The sequence below is a fragment of the Salmo trutta genome, chromosome 2 (assembly GCF_901001165.1).
Source record: "Salmo trutta chromosome 2, fSalTru1.1, whole genome shotgun sequence".
In the NCBI taxonomy this organism is placed as follows: domain Eukaryota; kingdom Metazoa; phylum Chordata; class Actinopteri; order Salmoniformes; family Salmonidae; genus Salmo; species Salmo trutta.
In genome coordinates, this window is record NC_042958.1 from 59,162,559 (window position 1) to 59,183,696 (window position 21,138).

General features: G+C 45.3%; 2 protein-coding genes across 3 annotated transcripts; one reads left to right on the top strand and one right to left on the bottom strand.

Annotated features, from left to right (window-relative positions):
* Nucleotides 1-4,874: 4,874 nt before the first annotated feature.
* Nucleotides 4,875-11,270, bottom strand: twnk (twinkle mtDNA helicase). Of its 2 annotated transcripts, none has more exons than XM_029708472.1 (5): nucleotides 11,146-11,270; nucleotides 7,514-8,904; nucleotides 7,025-7,265; nucleotides 6,682-6,931; nucleotides 4,875-6,356 (listed from the first exon to the last, which is right to left on the bottom strand). In XM_029708472.1, the coding sequence occupies exons 2-5, from the start codon at nucleotides 8,877-8,879 to the stop codon at nucleotides 5,973-5,975; spliced, it is 2,241 nt and encodes a 746-aa protein (XP_029564332.1). In that variant the 5' UTR covers nucleotides 8,880-8,904; nucleotides 11,146-11,270; the 3' UTR covers nucleotides 4,875-5,972. The 2 variants fall into 2 exon arrangements, with proteins under 2 accessions (XP_029564332.1, XP_029564340.1); XM_029708480.1 differs by having other exon boundaries at nucleotides 11,156-11,192.
* A 140-nt stretch (nucleotides 11,271-11,410) lies between these two features.
* On the top strand, nucleotides 11,411-12,946 carry mrpl43 (mitochondrial ribosomal protein L43). Its single transcript, XM_029708493.1, has 3 exons — nucleotides 11,411-11,682; nucleotides 11,898-12,004; nucleotides 12,386-12,946. Exons 1-3 carry the CDS (start codon nucleotides 11,552-11,554, stop codon nucleotides 12,601-12,603), a joined length of 456 nt encoding a protein of 151 aa, XP_029564353.1. The 5' UTR covers nucleotides 11,411-11,551; the 3' UTR covers nucleotides 12,604-12,946.
* Nucleotides 12,947-21,138: the final 8,192 nt, after the last annotated feature.

Below are 21,138 nucleotides of genomic sequence, written 5' to 3' on the forward strand. Positions count from 1 at the left end.
AGGCATCATGCCCATAAGAGGCACATATTTGTCCTGTTTAAAATGTATTATTATCATTTTTAAAAGTATAATTCTGTAATACTACTAGCCAATTTTATGAAGTTTAGTTAGCCCAATCTCCCAACTTCATAATTAGCTACCAAGAAGCCATTTCAGGCTATCAATCATGTTAGGGTAGCTAGCTTGTCTAACTATCTTAGCTGGCATGCCTTCTGGCAAGGTTGGTAGACTTTAGAAAAGCAAGCAAGAAATACATGTACTGAATAAGATACATTCCTTTCAATCTTTTATCCAGATTTTAGCAGAGATGCAGAGAAGCATATTTTGTTTCTTTAAAACAATAACCACCAGTCAGGAGGATACAGACAGCTTGAGTGGTACGCTTAGATATGCAGAAAAATATACTATTTTTTTTATACATAGAATTAAGCATAATGATTATGTCTCTAGATTGCAGGAAAAAGCTGTTTCAGGTGTTGAAAAGTGCGAAATTCTCCAACTTACGGATGGGGTGGCATAGCCCCCTCCGGACCATCCCCCAGCCATCCTAACGTACCTTGTGCCCCCTCAGATTTTTGGGGTGCATAATGCCCCTCCTAAGCATGAAGTACACAGAGAAATAGACTAATGTAATTATGCCAAAAAAACAAGTTTTATTATATATATTATATAGAAGCACACAGTATGAAACAAAAACAAAATTCCCTGAAGTGTAAAGCAGAAACCAGGTTGTTTAATTGAAATATTAATGTCATGATGAAGAAGGAAGGATTGTGAAAGAGAGAGAAAGAAAAGATCCAGATGTAATGAAGGAAGGAACTCAAAGAAAAGCATCAAAGACATAGACAACACTTGATTCCCACAAAGGCCAAACTTCAAAAGGCTCCTCCACAAAAACACTATATTGCTTCCAGAAGATTATTGCAGGATCAATGCTGAACAGGAAGCACATATTTTGCAAAAGTGTGTCTTCTTGATGTGTCTTTGTATCAGGAAGAAAGGGTCTGGGGTCTTCCAATAGGTGGCCTCCTCACCAATTACAAGAGCTCTCTGATGCCACAGCCCTGTTGCTGATTGATTTAGAATCCTGAAATTACAGTGCCTTCAGAAAATATTAATATCGCTTGGCTTATTCCACATTTTGTTGTTACAGCCTGAATTCAAAATGGATTAAATATGTTTTTCTCACCCATCTACACTCAATAACCCATAATGACAAAGTGAAAAATAGTTTTTAGCAATTTTTACATATTTTGTGAAAATGAAATACAGAAATGTCTTATTTACATAAGTAATCACACCCCTGAGTCAATACATGTTAGAATCCCCTTTGGCAGCGATTACAGCTGTGAGTCTTTCTGGGTAAGTCTCTAAGAGCATTGCACACCTGGATTATTTTTAAAATTCTTCAAGTGCTGTCAAGTTGGTAGTTGATCATTGCTCAACAGCCATTTTCAAGTCTTTCCATAGATTTTCAAGGCAAAACTTTAACTAGGCTACTTAGGTACATTCAATGTAATTTTGTTAAGCAACTCCTGTGTATATTTTGCCTTGTTTTAGGTTATTGTCCTGCTGAAAGGTGAATTTGTCTCCCAGTGTCTGTTGGATTGCAGACTGAAATAGGAATTTGCCTTGGCTCAGCTCTATTCCATTTCTTTCTATCCACCCCAAAAAACTCCCTAGTCCTTGCCGATGACAAGAATACCCATAACATGATGCAGCCACCACCATGCTTGAAAATATGAAGAGGAGTGGTACTCATTGATGTGTTGTGTGTAACGGCCGTCGTCAGAATTAGACCAAGGTGCAGCGGAGGATGTGTTCATCATTAGAATTTTAATAGACTGAACGAACACAATACAAAAACGAAACAAAAACGACCAGAAACAGTTCTGTCAGGAAAACACACTAACAGAATACAATCACCCACAAAACCCAAAGGAAAAACAGGCTACTTATGTGTGACTCCCAATCAGCAACAACGAACTACAGCTGTGCCTGATTGGGAGCCACACACGGCCAAACCAAAGAAACCAGCCAACATAGAAAAATGAACATAGAACGCCCACCCAATGTAACACCCTGGCCTAACCAAAATAAAGAACAAAAAAACCCTCTCTATGGCCAGGGCGTTACATTGTGTTGTATTTGCCACAAACATAACACTTTGTATTCAGGACATAAAGTTAATTTCCTTGCCACATTTTTTGCAGTTTTACTTTAGTGCCTTATTGCAAACAGAATGCAAGTTTTGGAATATTTCTATTCTGTACAGGCTTCCTTCTTTTCACTCTGTCATTTATGTTAATATTATGGAGTACCTACAATGTTGTTGACCCCTCTTTAGTTTTCTCCTGTCAGAGCCATTCAACTCTGTAACTGTTTTAAAGTAACCATTGGCATCATGGTGAAATCCCTGAGCGGTTTCCTTCCTCTCCGATAACTGAGTTAGGAAGGACACCTGTATCTTTGAAGTGACATTTAAATTATTTTTTTATTTTTTTTACCTATCTACCAATAAGTTCACTTTTTCGCGAGGCATTGGAAAATCTCCCTGGTCTTTGTGGTTGAATCTGTATTTGAAATTCACTGCTCGACTAAGGAACCTTACAGAAATGTCTTATTTACATAAGTAATCACACCCCTGAGTGTATGTGCGAGGTACAGCGATGAGGTAGTCATTCAGAAATCATGTTAAACACTATTATTTCACACAGTGTGAGCCCATACAACTTATTATGTGACTTTTTAAGCAAATCCTGAACTTATTTAGGCTTGCCATAACAAAGAGGTAGAATACTTATTGAGTCAATACTTTTCAACTTTTCATTTTTTATTAATTTGTAAGAATATCAAAAAACATAATTACACTTTGACATTATGGGGTATTGTGTGTAGGCCAGTGACACAAAATCAAAATTTCATCCATTTTAAATTTGGGCTGTAACACAACAAAATGTGGAAAAAGTCAAGGGGTGTGAATACTTTCTGAAGTCAGTGTACCTCCAGCTTTGTCCACATAGTTGCCTTGATCTCAAAATGAGTTAATGGACCGAAGAACTCTGCATATCCATCCCCACCAACCTTGTATTAGAAAAGAGCAGTAGAGGCTTCATGGGGTAAACGAGATTGTTGAGATTCCTGCTATATCTGTATGGCTCTATGCTTGTGTTAGATGAAGTGTACAGTACATTTCCATAACGTATAAGCTCTCGGAAGATAAACCTTTAAATCTACGTGAGTAGATTATGAGCTATTCCCTTATATTCTGAGACAGTCAGACACTTGAGTTTGATTATGTGAAATTCCTGTGGTTACAAAGATCTCGTGCTTTGCCTCCTCCATAATTAAGTTGCTGCTCTGAAGTGTTCCATCCTCCTCTCCTTCTCCAGATGTCAGTAAGTTGAATGAGCACAGAGCTCAGATCAGATTTAACAAATCATAACTCAAAAGAACAAACAAAGCTTCAGGACTTTGAGGAACTGGGGATATCAATACCTGTTCATAGTTCCTCTTTCAAAACGCTCCTCTTATTCACTGCTTATCGTTTCCTGTGTACTCAGTCTATTCAACAGCAGGTTTCTATTCCATGTGATCTTGTGGAAATTGATAAATATGGTTGTTGAAACGCAATATATAACTGTTACATGAAGAAGAAGAAAACTTATGTGAACCATTCAGGGTTTCATGAATGTATGATTATCACAAATGTTGACTACGGTAATGACTCAGTGTGTGTTTTTTACCATGTGTGCGTGGAAACGTGTATGTGACATCATATGCATTCAGTTGTGTTTGTGTTAGTTTCCTACCCCTCAGAGCCGATGCTGGCAAGTGATGGAGCCGCTGTCCCCATCCAGGAACGCCCAGAGAGCACAAAGGGCCTCTTTCAACCACGTTTTTAACGCCAATGTCCCACACCCACAGTCAGCCAGACACCCAGAACCACACAGCCTGGAATCATTATGGAATGTTCTGTTACTGTAGCCTACTTCGACAGCAGTAAAGCATTCACATGAAAACGGCACATTAAGAAAAACCTCAGAACCGAGGGGGGAAGTTATGGAATGAAAAACCTAGCACCAAATCTGCCCAGAAACTGTCTCCCCTGCTGCTGTCTCAGCAAATCTGTGTGTCACACTAAAATTGCTCCCATCTCCATTGCTTGTGTTTAGCAATGAGTGGATGATATCCTGTTGGTTTTCCCTACTTCTCAAGCCAAGTACAGCATGCGACTCCATTGCTAGACTACAAGAACACAATACCATTTGGGGGGTGGGGGGGGTGATTCGCTGTGCTTAGAACAATATTTTTGTTCCAGCAGCTGCCCAGAGAGCTCAGGTGGACTACAAGCCATGTGTTTAAACAGTGTGTCTTGCCAGCCAGGAGCTTCCTAGGACTGCGCTGTGTAGGGAAGTCCACTAGTGGATCTGACAGACTCCACAGTCTTATCATTTCAATCCTGAGAGAAGGATACTATGAAACACAGAGACGAACCCCGATATCCCTGTACTGCACATCAATCTGAATTTCATGACAATCCCTGACATGGAATGCACGTTAAGGAATAATTGAGTGTTCTTTGGTGAGTATCTAATGTAGAAACACATGGTCTGCGTCGAGGTAGGTTTAAAAATGTAATGTTGTTATGACATTGGGACACAGTACATCAGGGGTGTTGGACAATGTTTCAGTAGGGGGCACAAACCTGATTTATTTTCATCCGGACGCTGGTATTACATAAACGTACTAAGCTGTAGGTTAGCTACATAGGCCTGTACATAAATCACTCATGAGTATGCATGGCAACTCACAGCGGAAACTATTTTGATGAATCAGACACCCTCTAGGGATCAGAATTGGAGATGCAGACATTTGACATGAGCGCTTGACGTTTTAATGAGGCAAACAAGCAGCAGCACTATATCTGTGTTCAGTAGAGGGTAACATTCACATTCTGCAACAATCCACGTACAGTGATGGTGCTTATCCTTGTGGAATACTGTACCTCAGAAGTCCTAGCTCCTGTTATGACACTATACAGTTACTATATAACAATACATTTAATAACATCGACAGTCAAGGGTTTGGATTAACGGAATTTCACCACCTTTGAATGGGGATAAGCAGACATAACAGTACAGTATAAGTAGTAGTAGAAATATAAAAACTGTCAGAACTTCATTTCGGTAAGTCACCTATCTTTCAACTATTATTTTAAAGTAGCTGCCCAGTGAAAATATCACTTTTAAAAGTTAATATTCTGTTAACTCATATGCAAATAATGTTGTTGATTTGTCCTATATTTGCATTTGTGGCCAATGCATAAATTGAAGAAAAAACTAAATAAAACCATCTCAAACTTATATCTCAAACATACAGTTTCAAAATGCTTGCTATTTCCTCATAGAATGATGTCATCTCCCTGAGGTGGATGAGCTGGCCAATCAGTGGTTTAGAGGAGGATGAGCTGGCCAATCAGTGGTCTACTTGAATTAATATCTTATGACCATTATACGCCCACACCATTCTGTTGTTGGAGTACGCCTACACCATTCCAACACAAAAAAGCTGCTTTTCAACATACTTAATTAACATTTTTGTAAGGAAAACTATTTCCCTCATATTGTAAGTATTAATAATAATTTCTTAGAAATCTGGAAACACTGGGTAGTTACTTCAAGTGCCAATACTGTACTCTTCAATGGTCATTCATTGCCAACATCCATATCATACTAATGTTATTTAACATAGCTCTTTTCTCCTTTAGATAACAGCTTTCTTCCCATCTTTCTGTGACATAAGTAAGCACATTTTCCAATCAGGTGACAAATCATCAATATTAAGCAATACATTTTCCTTCATTTTATGATACTGTACCATAAATTAAGTCCCAATACCTTTCTGTCATTTCAAATCCTTATACACTGAGACAATGTTCTTTGCTTAGATGAATGAGTGAAGTCTTCTCTCTATGGCTGTTTCTTCCCCTCGCCCTCTGGTGTGCCCTTCCCTGCTGCAGGACTCTTAGCAGCTCTGGGAGTTTTGGTAGCTTTGGGTGGCCTCTCCAACTTCACTAGTTTCTCCTTTTTAACCGTTGTCTCCTCCTTCTTTAGAGTTTCTCCTAAAGACTCCTCATTATCTGACCCCTCCCCTTTGTCACCTTTGACCTTTCTCAGCTTGTGCTTGCCCTTGACTGGGGCGGAGAAAGTGAGCGAGGCCTTGTTGAACTCCAGAGGGAAAATGCCCACGTCTCCATCGAAGCGGTTCTTGGCCACCTGGAGGGACCTCCGGCCGGGGCATGTCACCAGCTTCTTCTCCTGCAGGATGAGCACGTTGTCCGCCTCCTGGCTGGCCTGGTAGACAGGAATTTCAAAGGTTACTAGTACCAACACATATAGGTTAAAAATACATTGGTGACAATGTGTGTTATGGTGAATCTCTTTGATTGAAAAAGAATGCGGGTCTGTGAAACTAACAGATATACAGTACATGGAACTGTTTTTGATAATGTTGTCACAAGCACCCTCTATCGATCAAACATAGCGATGCGCCCAACAGAATGACAGGTGTAATAAAAGCACTCAATGCTTTATAGAGGCAAACAAGCAAGCCACGTTATATTTATCTGTCTACATTTATATTGACATGATTCAGTATTAGATTTAACCCTGTACTCACCTTGGCTGTTCCAAAGATGGACGCTGTCTGTAGTTCTCTGTCGTCCTCCTCTTTCCTGGGGTGAATGATCAGAGTGACGTGACAGCTGCTGTTGGTGGCAAACTTCCTGAAAGCTCCGATAATGTGGTCCTGGACGGCAAACTTGTCTACAGAGAGGTTCTCCTGGCCCATCATGAACTGCAGGTTGTCAATGATCACGTGACTGATGTCGTAAAGGTAGACAGCGTGTTGCATGGTGTCCAGCACAGCTCTGCAGAGGGAGAGAGGAGAGAGTTATTTACAACTCAAGCTGTACAGTACATCTACTTATTGACATATCACTCAACACTTTCAGAGGACTCACTTGATGTTCTGCTGCCCGTGGAAGGTCATGAAATAGAGGGGCAGGTCCTCAAACCTGTCGGCCCACGAGTCGTACTGGTCCAGGTTCTCCTCCAGCCTCTGCATGGCGAACTGGGTCAGCATGATCTTGGCCAGGCGCACGTTGTTGATCTCAAAGCTGCCCCACAGCGTGTTGACGCCCTGCATGCACAGGTCCAGGGCAAACTCACTGATGAAGGTGGTCTTGCCGCTGCCCGTGGGTCCTGGAGGGGAGAAGGAAAAAAAGGGAGGAGAGGTACGTTAAAGTTAGAGCCACTATCAACATAGTCTGGTAGCAGATTGATCATTTGCTTTTGTTTTGACTTACACAGTAAAGCAATATTCTCACTCAGTCTAGTGTCAGGTTAAAAATCAAGCCCAATTTGAAGCATATTCTACCATAACTAGCTATATACGTCTGTGTAGAACAACATGGTCAAATGACAATATGTCATCCTACTATACGCTATACCTGTGAAGACTGTCAGTTCCCCTTTGCGATGACCCTTCATGATCCTGTTGAGCTCTGGAAACCTGGTCCACTTCACCCCAGCCACCTGTTCCGTGTTGGCCAGCTCCCCGTAGACGTCTTCCCTGAGCTGCCTGAACGACACAATGGACTTGTGGGCGGCGGGGATGGAGGCTTTGACGATGTGGGCCAGGTTCCTGCCCTGGAACAGGGCCTCCAGAGGACAGGGCTGGAACTCCCCCGGGCGCACTAGGGAGCAGCGCTTAAGACCCAGCTTCCTGGAGAAGATCTTGGAGGCCTCCCAGGAGCGCATGTCCCCTCCCAGCCACAGGGTGACCCGCTTGAACTGCTCCAGGTAGGGCAGGAGAGCTGGGGGCAGGGTGTTAACACCCCGGGGCAGAGCCACGCTGGGCAGGCCTGTGGCCTGGCTCACTGCCAGGGTGTCCACCTCCTGGCCTGTCAGCACCACCTCAGAGTCCATGCGTCCCACCAGAGGCAGTCCAAACAGGTTGTGGTAGGAGCCAGCCTTGGGCACCGTGGCCTCGGTATAAGCCACCGTCCCGCCCTCCATGCTCTGGGCGGATAGCAGCTTGACGCCCCGCAGGCTGGAGTCCCTTCCACCAAACCAGGGGAACACCAGGCTCTTGGTGGGCTTGAATAACCTCACTGCAAACTTTTTGAGCGTGGCGTTGGAGATCTTGCTGATCTGGAACATGGTTTTGACTAGCTGCACCTCCTCGTCAGGGAGGTCTGAGAAGGGCACGGCACTGGACCAGATCCTCTGCACCTCCCTGAGCTCCTGTTCCTTCTCCTCCCGCTCCTCCGGGCTCTCGGGGTAGCCCAGCAGCACATGAGGGCTGAGGGAGGCCTGGCCCTCCTTCTGCATCACCTCCAGGCAGTCCTGCAGGTCCTCCCAGCTCCCCTCCACCAGGGTCTCCTTGCACAGAAATTGGCCTGTGGTTTTGTCAATGAACATTGTAAAGCTCTCCCTCCCTGTATCCGCAGGGACACCCACAGCCGAGTCCAGGAACATGCTGGGGGCGTGCAAGCAGCTGTAGCCATCGTGGAATGGGATGTCTTTAGAGCGTAGATATTGTTTGATATCGGTCACTGTAATAGGGTCGACAGGAAAGTCTAGGATAGACTTGGTATCCTTTTTGTAGCTCCTGGTACAACTGATTGGCAATGACATCCCCCATAGTTGTCCCTGAGGATAGTATGAAGGAATAGCAAATCTTGCGGTGTGTGGCTTGGTTAGGATTCTGACCAGGGAAGAAGAGAGGCATCTTTGGGGAGGCAGCCTTGGGGTGCTGCGGGCTGCCACCTGCAAGAGACAGGTGGTCCCTTTCAGGAACCAGCTCATCCACATTTGTTACCTGTTCAAGACATTGGACCTGAAACATACAAAAGAAGGATTACACAACCAGCAAGGAAAAACATAGCTACGCTAATCAGTTAGCTAGCAGGCTACATACTGTACATTAGGGATCCCAACTACATTCAGCCGCGGGACAATTTTTTTATTGAGCGTATAGGTCAGGGCCGGAACCAGGGTTTCCGTTAGCCGTTGATTGCCGCCCCCCACCCAAAAAAGAAAAGCAGATAAATAAAACTGTTGTTCGCCAAAATGACCGGAAAAAAAATCCATGGCAAAATAATGCTTTTTATTCATTGATGGAAATACCAGTTGATGTAAATACATTTTCCCTTCATGCTTATTGGTCTATAGGTGAATTTGCATAATTGTGTGGAATTAAATTGGTCTGTGTGTATTTTCGAAATTCATCATATATCTTATTTATCCAACACAACTATCACACACACACACGCACGCACACACACACGCACACGCCTTTCACAACCATAAGACCCACTAAAAATGAATTTATTTCATCAAAATAGTTTAACATGCTTTTTATTTGGCTTTCAAGTATGTCTATGAAAATGCCCTTTTTTGTTACAAATGTAACTAGAACTATGCATAATGCACTAACTTCTTGTAGCAGGCATCTGGCTATAGACAATGAACACAGGTCTCATCAACAACCTCTCAGGGCCTCGTGCTAGTGATTAACCAGCTAATCTTTATATTTCAAGTTTAGCCAACTTGGATCTATTTGCTGGCTAACAAAGTTGAACTGTTATGAACACACCCTTCTGTCTGTCTCCAACGGTTTGAAAAGCATGTTAGGCTGTCCACTTCAGCATTCAGCAGTCCCGTTCTGTGAGCTTGTGTGGCCTACCACTTCACAGCTGAGACGTTGTTGCTCCTAGACGTCTCCACTTCACAATAACAACCCTTACACTTGACCAGGGCAGCTCTAGCAGGGCAGAAATTTGACAAACTGACGCGTTGGAAAGGTGCCATTCTATGACGGCGCCATGTTGAAAGTCACTGCGCTCTTCAGTAAGGCCATTCTACTGGCAATGCTTGTCTATGGAGATCGCATGGCTGTGTGCTCGATTTTATACACCTGTCTGCAGTGGGTGTGGCTGAATTTACTAATATATACTTTTGTATATATAGTGTATCTCAAATGGCCGGTAAATCGAAATCTTCCAGGTCACCGAGTCCGGCGCCATGTTTTCCTAATGGAAACCATGGCCAGAACATATAAATCATTTGTACACTGCAAATTGACCACAAGAAGCCCCCAAAAATATAGTTAACTAGTATTTGACAAAAATAAAATAATTTCTTGATAACATTGTTTACGATTCCATAGCTATGTCTCTCTATTTATGCTGGAATTACTTGGGAACAGAATTCCTAAATTAAAATTGTTTTGAGCTGATTTCCTGGGGATTTTTGTCTTTTGTGTTATTTATTTTGCTCAGAAAACTTGGGGCCAAATAAAATCTATTTCGGGCCGCCAATTGAGGAACCCTGCTGTACATTAACCACTAGATCAGGGGTAGGCAACTGTTCCTGGAGGGCCGCAGGTAGTGCAGGATTTTGTTCCAACTTGGCACCACACCTCTGACCAACTGAGACAATTGATCAGTTAAATTACTGCCTAAATGTAACACACCTGGTCTTCCAGGTCGGTTAAATCAATAACACGTGGCACTCCAGATCCAGGGTTACCTACCCCTGCACTAGATGCTGGTTGTTAACCAGCTAACTACCGGTTTCCACTGGCTATATTGTAAACATTCATGGGGGGGAAAAAGTAGCTTTATGGTCTTAATTTAAGGTTAGTCATAAGGTTTGCTGTGTGGTTAAGTTAAAACCACATGTTAATAAGATAAATTGTATAAATTGGTGTGGTTTATGACTTAGTGGCTGTGGTAATTAGCTAACTGACGTTAGTAATTTGTGACCTAAGCTAGTTAGCAACATTTTTACAGGGGTGTCAAACTCAAGACCTTGACAACCAGGTGAGGGGAGTTCTTAACTAATCAGTAACCTTCATTCCTCAATCAAGTAACGTTACTTGAGTGACGAATGGAGGAGCGACATACCGCAAACACTCGGCTCTGCATGGAATGAGTGACACGTGATTTAAGAGGTCAAAAAAGGAAGGCAGAAGTGGACAAAAGCGAGGTTGCGGTTGCTCTAATCTTTTATATTGATATGCATCCCCGCATACATTCTTTCAAACTAAACTAACATTATAATGATGCACACCAACCTTTTCTTACATTTCTTCTCCCATGCATGCTTTTGCGGGCTTTTGTTGCGTTATAAAAATACGTCCGTGTGAAACAAAGCCATTAAACCAGTACTCTAATCACATACACAAATCATACAAAGAGAACGCTTTGATTGTAAGTTTGTGATTGATAAATCTATTTTATATTCATATTTGATCATTTTTTTTACATCGAAAATCCAACTCAAATGTATAACATGTATAAATGAATTCAACATTTATTGATTCCTGTGTTTGTCTTTCCGCCCGGACTTTTCACTTGACGGACTGCATGTTCTTCTCATGCCCGTCAAATCAATTCGTCCTTTAGCTACCTAGTCCATGGAAGTTAAACATACACATTTTACATTTATATAGATGTCAAAGTATTTATCAATATTGCAAAATGACATCGAGAGGCACACCGAGTCGCTTCCTACAAAGTGTTCTGCAAAACGGGGTGGGTCGGTATGTTTGTCAACTGAAGCGCATTTCCCTCATCTTCTCCAAGAATGGACAGAGCTCTCTGGGAGCCAGGTTAGTGTCATAAAGGCTAGATAGCTAGCTAGCTAGCTAGCTATGGGCCAATGTGGTTAGTTACCATTTATTGTCTAGTGTGTTTTCTATGCCTGTGATATGTGGTTGTCCCACCTATTTATCTTAAGATGAATGCACTAACTGTAAGTCGTTCTGGATAAGAGCATCTGCTAAATGAATACAGTGTAAATGATTATCAACCAATCCTTTCTTAGGGAATTCATCGAAGAAGGAGTGGTGGATTTTGCCCAAAAGAACCCTGGAACCGTTGTCTACGTATCTCCTCAGTCCTGCAGGATCCCTAAAATTGTTGCAGAGTACTGTACGTGTGAATTACATGATATTTTGTATGGAGAAATGTGTTCACGTCGATGTATTATATTAAATATTGTTCCGCCATAACAGAATTCACTGCTACAGTAATATGAACGCGTCACATTTTTGTGGATGCATTACACAAACATTACGGTAGGTGGCGCCAGAGCCAAACCGTTGTTCGTGATGTTCTCTGTCATTGAGGGTGATCCAGGATCATTGTGCATTGAAAACCAATATCGTTGTATAGAATCTTTTTTTTTAATTCATTTTTACATGACATTGTTTGTGATTATTTCAGTTTGGATATTCACGTGATGCAGATCACGTTTTATCAAAACATCCCACATCTCGAGGAATTGTGAATGTGCCTTGTGTTTTCCTGCAGTAAACGGCAATGTGAAGGAGGAAGCCATCACAAGCAAGACGTCTCAACAGATCGCAGAGTTAATAACCAAACTGACCAACCAGTCTGGCCTGGATATCATCCGTATCCGCAAGCCCATCCACACAGACAGCCCCAGCATCCAGGGCCAATGGCACCCCTTCACCAACCGACCCCTGTCCATTGGACCAATCGGACCCCAGAAACAGCAGGACAACTAAAAACTGTGAAATCTCATAATACTGGCAATATTTTTGTCTGTTATCGTCACCCTCATCAGTGGTAGAACGACTGCAAGTCAGGTGTCCACTCTCCACGGAACTGTCCAGAGCAACTCCATGGCAGACAAGCCATTGTGTTTCTGAAACACCTGAATCGCCAGATATGTTATAGCATATCTGCCCTTTTCGTTTGAATGAATTTTGCACAGTTATCAGAGGCTTGTCAACTGGTATCAGTGGCGTGCATACAGAACAGTTTGTGTGTCCAAACCAGTATTTCAAACTGCTCACTGCAGCTGTGTTTTCCAAATAGAATAAAGTGGTCAATGTTTTTGACTCAGAAGTGACTAATTTGTGATCATTTGGGAGGGGGTAATTTAAGACCCTGTGAGGCTAGGTATTTATGTGGATGATCATTTGGGAGGGGGTAATTTAAGACCCTGTGAGGCTAGGTATTTATGTGGATGATCATTTAAACTTCCAAGTGTTTGAATCAGTCGACTGAGTTCTCTGAAAGATAAATCGAATGAATTACAGATGACTACGACAGACAATCCTAGACACATTGTAGAGATGTTTATTTTCCATGGCATGTAGCAATGTACTCATTTACATCAACAGCAGTGTTTCAAGTCCATTACTTACAGTTCAGACAGAATCTCAACTCACAAAATGTCTGCCAATCACCAAAACAGTGTGGAATGACCCAGAAACCTATGGCTCTTGAACGTCTCTATCAGCTACCCATCAATAAGAGAACAGTGAATGTCCCCAACGACTTGACTGTAAGCATGTCTTGCATGAACTCTGATTGTCTGCCGATGACAACATAGCTGTGGGTGGTGCTGTAAAAGATGTGGTCAGACAGGATTTCTGGTTGAACTTGATGGATGTGTTACAGACGGATTGCGTGTGACTGGTCACAGGGAAGGAAATAGTTTTATCTGAAGGTTGATTGTGTAAAATGCGAAGAGTGCGTGAGTCATGAGATGAGTGTGGAAGGGAAGAGGAAGTGCATCTGTGACTGCAGAGTGATTACAGTCATGTGTTAGCAATTTGTTTGGTGACCAAAGAGGATGGCATTACGTTTTCTGACTGTGTAGTCAGCGTTATAGATTATAGTTTAAATAATTCATAAAATGTAAAATTGTGCCTCTATTCATTCTGGTAGGTTTTTTGATGGTTACCTGTCAGAATGTAGGGTGGACTTCAAACAGGAGATGTTAACCTTAATAGAATCCACTTAACTTCATACTAGTATGAAGTTATTTAAGTTGGGAAAAATTATAAGTCTGTTATTCTAAGAACATCTACTGAACAGACTGCTGTTTTTTCTATTGATTGGAGTTGGGTTGCCACTAGTATTAACATAGCTAATTATCACACACCGATTACAGGCAGCAGAGACTAACCAGAGTAGAGTTCTCACATCACATTCCCCCCCCCCCCCCCCCCCAACGAGAACTGTCAGAGCTTGACTGACACTACGGGTGTAAAAGCTCTAAATAAAGATTGCTGTTGCTTAGTTACGGCCCTAGACGCGCCACTCAGACTTGCATTTTTTCCCACCAGTCTTTCAGCCTGTGCTGTACCCCCATACCCTGTCACAATCATATGTGTGAGTTACTCACAATGAGCAGTCTGTGGAGAAAACAGGGTCGTGTTCATTAAGTTCCAAAACGAAAGAAAACAGACTAAAATAGGGAGGGACTACCGGTCTTTGCATTGTATAAAACGTTTTCCATTGCGTGTCCTAATGAACATGACCAAGGCCTTGATTATCATCATCATCCAACAGCAATACTACTGGGTATCATGCTGTCGAGACAAAAGGACGCCGTTGGAACATGTTTTGCATAATGCTGTGCTGTACTGACTTCGCCCTTGGGCATTGACACACTGGATTATTTCCAGTCAATCTGATGCAAAATAGTGTTTTTTATCCTTTACGGGTAGTTGCATAAAACAGTTACAACATACAGTCCCAGTCAAAAGTTTGGAAATTCCTACTCATTCAAGGGTTTTTCTTTATTTGTACTATTTTCTACATTGTAGAATAATATTAAAGACACCAAAACTATGAAATAACACATATGGAATCATGTAGTAACCAAAAAAAGTGTTAAATCAAAATAGATTTTAGATTCTTCAAAGTAGCCACCCTTTGCCTTAATGACAGCTTTGCACACTATTGGCATTCTCTCAACCAGGTTCACCTGGAATGCTTTTCCAACAGTCTTGAGGGAGTTCCCACATATGCTGAGTACTTGTTGGCTGCTTTTCCTTCACTCTGTGGTTTTTACCCCTTTTTCTCCCCAATTTTGTGGTATCCAATTTTGTAGTTACAGTCTTGTCTCATCGCTGCAACTCCTGTACGGACTTGGGAGAGGCAAAGGTCGAGAGCCGTGCATCCCTCCCCTAACCCGGATGATGCTGGGTCAATTGTGCGCCGCCCCATTGGTCTCCCGGTCGCGGCTGGCTGTGACAGAGCCTGGACTCGAACCCAGAATCTCTAGTGGCACAGCTAGCACTGCGATGCAGTGCCTTATACAACTGCGCCACTCGGTAGGCCGAAATTAACTTTTAACAAGGCACACCTGTTAATTGAAATGCATTCCAGGTGACTGCCTCATGAAGCTGGTTGAGAGAATGCCAAGAGTGTGCAAAGCTGTCATCAAGGCAAAGGGTGGCTACTTTGAAGAATCTCAAATATAAAATAGATTTTGATTTGTTTAACACTTTTTTTGGTTACCATGATTCTATATGTGTTATTTCATAGTTTTGATTTCTTCACTATTATTTTACAATGTAGAAAATAGTAAAAATAAAGAAAAACCCTGGAATGAGTAGGTGTGTCCAAACTTTTGACTGGTACTTGTATGAGAATTGTATTTTCTCCTCAAGTGCAATGATGCCCAAAGAATTACGCATGACATGGCCAATTACATGGCTGATAAAATACTAAGTAGATTGTGAAGTAGTAGTCATATCTACATCGAGCCAGAAAACAACACATAACATGGATGTAACACATTGATGTAACACTTTACAAGGGTATACTGAATCTCCTTATGTACAGAGCAAGAAAAGTCCTCGCAAGAGGTATAACGCAAATTCATCTTTTAGTCATTGTTCACTCAAATGTATTCTGTAGGTGATGTGGAGTTAAAGGCCCAGTGCAGTCAAAAATTAGATTTTTCTGTGTTTTATTTATACTGTATTTACACACTGAGGTTGGAATAATACTGTGAAATTGATGATAATTCCCTTTTAGTATAAGAGCTGTTTGAAAAGCCTGCCTGAGTTTTCAGCCTTTTTTGGTGGGATTGAGTTTTGGCCTACCTGGTGACATCATAGTTAATAGACCAATAGGAAAGAGTTCCAAACCTCTCTGCCAATAACAGCTAGTTTTCAGCTAGTTTTCCCCTCCCCACTTAGACCACTCCCAGACAGTCATAGCAACATTCTTGCTTGAGAAATTGCCCTTTGCTAAGAAGCTATTTTTGTTTCTTTTCGACCGTTTTGACTGAAAACAATCACAGTAAGGTACTTCATTGTTACCTAGAAATTATTTGATATTGAGATAAAAACGGCTGCACTGGGCCTTTGTCTAAACCTCCATTTGAATGTTGTCATGTCTGTACAGTATGACGTGAGCGAGTATGTTTGTTGAAATAAGTGTTCCACAATGTTTATGGGGGCATACAGTATATACTGGAGGTGCGTATTTGACTGTAGTAGCCAGCATGTTTTCCAATTGACCATAAGTAGGAAGCACACTACAATAACCATATCCAAGTCCCCTGCCATTGGAGATTTCACGTGCTGATTGTCCTTCTGCGTATTTTGAGCAGTCACTGGCTCAGATCATCAGGGTTCCTCACACACTCCTTCTTCCATCCATCTTCTCCATCTCTTCTGAGATCAATGTGATCTGGCTTCTTGCATATCTAAAGACAGCGGACATAAAGACTTAATACGGCAGTAATAAACTCTATATATACATTATGTCTGTTTTTTAGTTTGGGTTTTAAACTAACTTCTCTCTGTTAAAACTTTAAACATAACGTGACAGCATCAGTAAATCACCTCTAACGAGAAATGACATGCCCTACAGTTTAAATGCCCAGTTTGTCATAAATGTCCAGTTTGTTCTTTCAACATTGAATGTTCTATTCATAGGCTGAAGGAACATGCTCAACTACCCTCATTTGTGTGATTGCACTTTCGATACATCATTATTTATTTTACATGAAAAGATAATAAGATAAGCAAAACACATTCATCGGGCTTGCTTGACCCCTGCTGTAGACAAGCTTTTGTACAACATGAATATAACGCTCCTGTGACATTGTGTTTTTTCCACTTCCACTGAGACACCTTGTGAAAACCGCATGTGTAATGAAACACATATCATAGTGCATAAATATTCTAAACAACCAGGTTCTGCTCGGCTTTTATAAATGAGTAATGGGGAGATGGCATGTCTTTGTTATAGCCCAGCACTAAAACACCTGATTCAACATAAATCATTGCCAAGCCCTTGATTAGTTGAATAGGGTGTTTTCATTAGTTCCGGGCGAGAACTAAAACATGCACACCCTGTGGGTCCTTCCAGGCCCAGGGAACAGGATTTAGGAACACTGCAGTAGCCCCTTTCCAAAGACAAGGTCACAGGCACTGTTTATAGGCCAGGCTTAATTGATTAGGGTGCTATCATGGAGGTTTGTGAACTCAGCAGGGTCCTCTAGGGCAGGGTTTCCCAAACTCAGAGGAGGGCAGGGGGAATGAGAGAAGAGGAGGGCAGGGGGGAATGAGAGAAGAGGAGGGCAGGGGGAATGAGAGAAGAGGAGGGCAGGGGGGAATGAGAGAAGAGGAGGGCAGGGGGAATGAGAGAAGAGGAGGGCAGGGGGAATGAGAGAAGAGGAGGGCAGGGGGGAATGAGAGAAGAGGAGGGCAGGGGGGAATGAGAGAAGAGGAGGGAAGGGGGAATGAGAGAAGAGGAGGGCAGGGGGAATGAGAGAAGAGGAGGGCAGGGGGGAATGAGAGAAGAGGAGGGCAGGGGGAATGAGAGAAGAGGAGGGCAGGGGGAATGAGAGAAGAGGAGGGCAGGGGGGAATGAGAGAAGAGGAGGGCAGGGGGAATGAGAGAAGAGGAGGGCAGGGGGATGAGAGAAGAGGAGGGCAGGGGGAATGAGAGAAGAGGGAGGGCAGGGGGGAATGAGAGAAGAGGAGGGCAGGGGAATGAGAGAAGAGGAGGGCAGGGGGAATGAGAGAAGAGGAGGGCAGGGGGAATGAGAGGAGGGCAGGGGGAATGAGAGAAGGGAGGAGGGCAGGGGGAATGAGAGAAGAGGAGGGCAGGGGGAATGAGAGAAGAGGAGGGCAGGGGGGAATGAGAGAAGAGGAGGGCAGGAGGGAATGAGAGAAGAGGAGGGCAGGGGAATGAGAGAAGAGGAGGGTAGAGGGGAATTAGAGAAGAGGAGGGCAGTGGGAATAAGAGAAGAGGAGGGCAGGGGGAATGAGAGAAGAGGAGGGCAGGAGGAATGAGAAAAGAGGAGGGCAGGGGGGAATGAGAGAAGAGGAGGGCAGGGGGGAATGAGAGAAGAGGAGGCAGGGGGAATGAGAGAAGAGGAGGCAGGGGGAATGAGAGAAGAGGAGGGCAGGGGGGGGAATGAGAGAAGAGGAGGGCAGGGGGGAATGAGAGAAGAGGAGGGCAGGGGGGGAATGAGAGAAGAGGAGGGCAGAGGGGAATGAGAGAAGAGGAGGGCAGGGGGAATGAGAGAAGAGGAGGCAGGGGAATGAGAGAAGAGGAGGGCAGGGGAATGAGAGAAGAGGAGGGCAGGGGGGAATGAGAGAAGAGGAGGGCAGGGGGAATGAGAGAAGAGGCGGGCAGGGGGGAATGAGAGAAGAGGAGGGCAGGGGGGAATGAGAAGAAGGCGGGCAGGGGGAATGAGAGAAGAGGAGGGCAGGGGGAATGAGAGAAGAGGAGGGCAGGGGGATGAGAGGAGGGCAGGGGGGAATGAGAGAAGAGGAGGGCAGGGGGAATGAGAGGAGGGCAGGGGGGAATGAGAGAAGAGGAGGGCAGGGGGGGGGGAATGAGAGAAGAGGAGGGCAGGGGGAATGAGAGAAGAGGGAGGGCAGGGGGGAATGAGAGAAGAGGAGGGCAGGGGGAATGAGAGGAGGGCAGGGGGGAATGAGAGAAGAGGAGGGCAGGGGGGATGAGAGGAGGGCAGGGGGGAATGAGAAAAGAGGAGGGCAGGGGGGATAAGAGGAGGGCAGGGGGGGGTGAGAGAAGAGGAGGGGCAGGGGGGAATGAGAGAAGAGGAGGGCAGGGGGAATGAGAGAAGAGGAGGAAGGGGGGAAGGAGAGAAGAGGAGGGGCAGGGGGAATGAGAGAAGAGGAGGAAGGGGGGAATGAGAGAAGAGGAGGGCAGAAGGGAATGAGAGAAGAGGAGGGCAGGGGGAATGAGAGAAGAGGAGGGCAGGGGGAATGAGAGAAGAGGAGGGCAGGGGGGAATGAGAGAAGAGGAGGGCAGGGGGGAATGAGAGAAGAGGAGGGCAGGGGGAATGAGAGAAGAGGAGGGCAGGGGGGAATGAGAGAAGAGGAGGGGCAGGGGGAATGAGAGAAGAGGAGGGCAGGGGGAATGAGGAGAGAGGAGGAAGGGGGGAATGAGAGAAGAGGAGGGCAGAAGGGAATGAGAGAAGAGGAGGGCAGGGGGAATGAGAGAAGAGGGGAGGGCAGGGGGGAATGAGAGAAGAGGAGGCAGGGGGAATGAGAGAAGAGGAGGGCAGGGGAATGAGGAAGAGGAGGGCAGGGGGAATGAGAGAAGAGGAGGGCAGGGGAATGAGAGAGAGGAGGCAGGGGGAATGAGAGAAGAGGAGGGCAGGGGGAGGGAATGAGAGAAGAGGAGGGCAGGGGGGAATGAGAGAAGAGGAGGGCAGGGGGGAATGAGAGAAGGAGGAGGGCAGGGGGAATGAGAGAAGCGGAGGGCAGGGGGAATGAGAGAAGAGGAGGGCAGGGGGGAATGAGAGGAAGAGGAGGGCAGGGGGAATGAGAGACGCGGAGGCAGGGGGAAATGAGAGAAGAGGAGGGCAGGGGGAATGAGAGGAGGGCAGAGGGGGAATGAGAGAAGAGGAGGGCAGGGGGGAATGAGAGAAGAGGAGGGCAGGGGGGAATGAGAGGAGGACAGGGGGGAATGAGAGATGAGGGGCGAGGAGGGGGCTGGGAATGAGAGGAGGGGCAGGGGGAATGAGAGAAGAGGAGGGCAGGGGGGAGGAGAGGAGGGCAGGGGGGGAATGAGAAAAGAGGAGGGCAGGGGGGATAAGAGGAGGGCAGGGGGGGTGAGAGAAGAGGAGGGCAGGGGGGAATGAGAGAAGAGGAGGGCAGGGGGAATGAGAGAAGAGGAGGGCAGGGGGGAATGAGAGAAGAGGAGGGCAGGGGGAATGAGAGAAGAGGGCAGGGGGAATGGAGAAGAGGAGGGCAGGGGGGATGAGAGGAGGGCAGGGGGAATGAGAGAAGAGGAGGGCAGGGGGAATGAGAGAAGAGGAGGGCAGGGGGAATGAGAGAAGAGGAGGGCAGGGGGGAATGAGAGAAGAGGAGGGCAGGGGGAATGAGAGAAGAGGAGGGCAGGGGGAATGAGAGAGAGGAGGAAGGGGGGAATGAGAGAAGAGGAGGGCAGGAGGGGATGAGAGAAGAGGAGGGGGGGGAATGAGAGAAGAGGAGGGCAGGGGGGAATGAGAGAAGAGGAGGGCAGGGGGAATGAGAGAAGAGGAGGGCAGGGGGGAATGAGAGAAGAGGAGGGAGGGGGGAATGAGAGAAGAGGAGGGCAGGAGGGGAATGAGAGAAGAGGAGGGCAGGGGGAATGAGAGAAGAGGAGGGCAGGGGGGGAATGAGAGAAGAGGATGGGCAGGGGGGAATGAGAGAAGAGGAGGGCAGGGGGGATGAGAGAAGAGGAGGGCAGGGGGAATGAGAGAAGAGGAGGGCAGGGGGGAATGAGAGAAGAGAGGGCAGGGGGAATGAGAGAGAAGAGGGAGGGCAGGGGGGAATGAGAGAAGAGGAGGGCAGGGGGGAATGAGAGAAGAGGAGGGGCAGGGGGGAATGAGAGAAGAGGAGGGCAGGGGGGAATGAGAGAAGAAGAGGAGGAGGGGGGAAGGGGGAGAAGAGGAGGGCAGGGGGAATGAGAGAAGAGGAGGCCAGGGGGGAATGAGAGAAGAGGAGGGCAGGGGGGAAGAGGAGAAGAGGAGGGCAGGGGGGAATGAGAGAAGAGGAGGGCAAGGAAGGGAATGAGAGAAGAGGAGGACAGGGGGATGAGAGAAGAGGAGGGCAGGGGGGAATGAGAGGAGGGCAGGGGGGGTGAGAGAAGAGGAGGGCAGGGGGGAATGAGAGAAGAGGAGGGCAGGGGGAATGAGAGGAGGGCAGGGGGGAATGAGAGAAGAGGAGGGCAGGGGGGAATGAGAGAAGAGGAGGGCAGGGGGAATGAGAGAAGAGGAGGGCAGGGGGGAATTAGAGAAGAGGAGGGCAGGGGGGAATGAGAGAA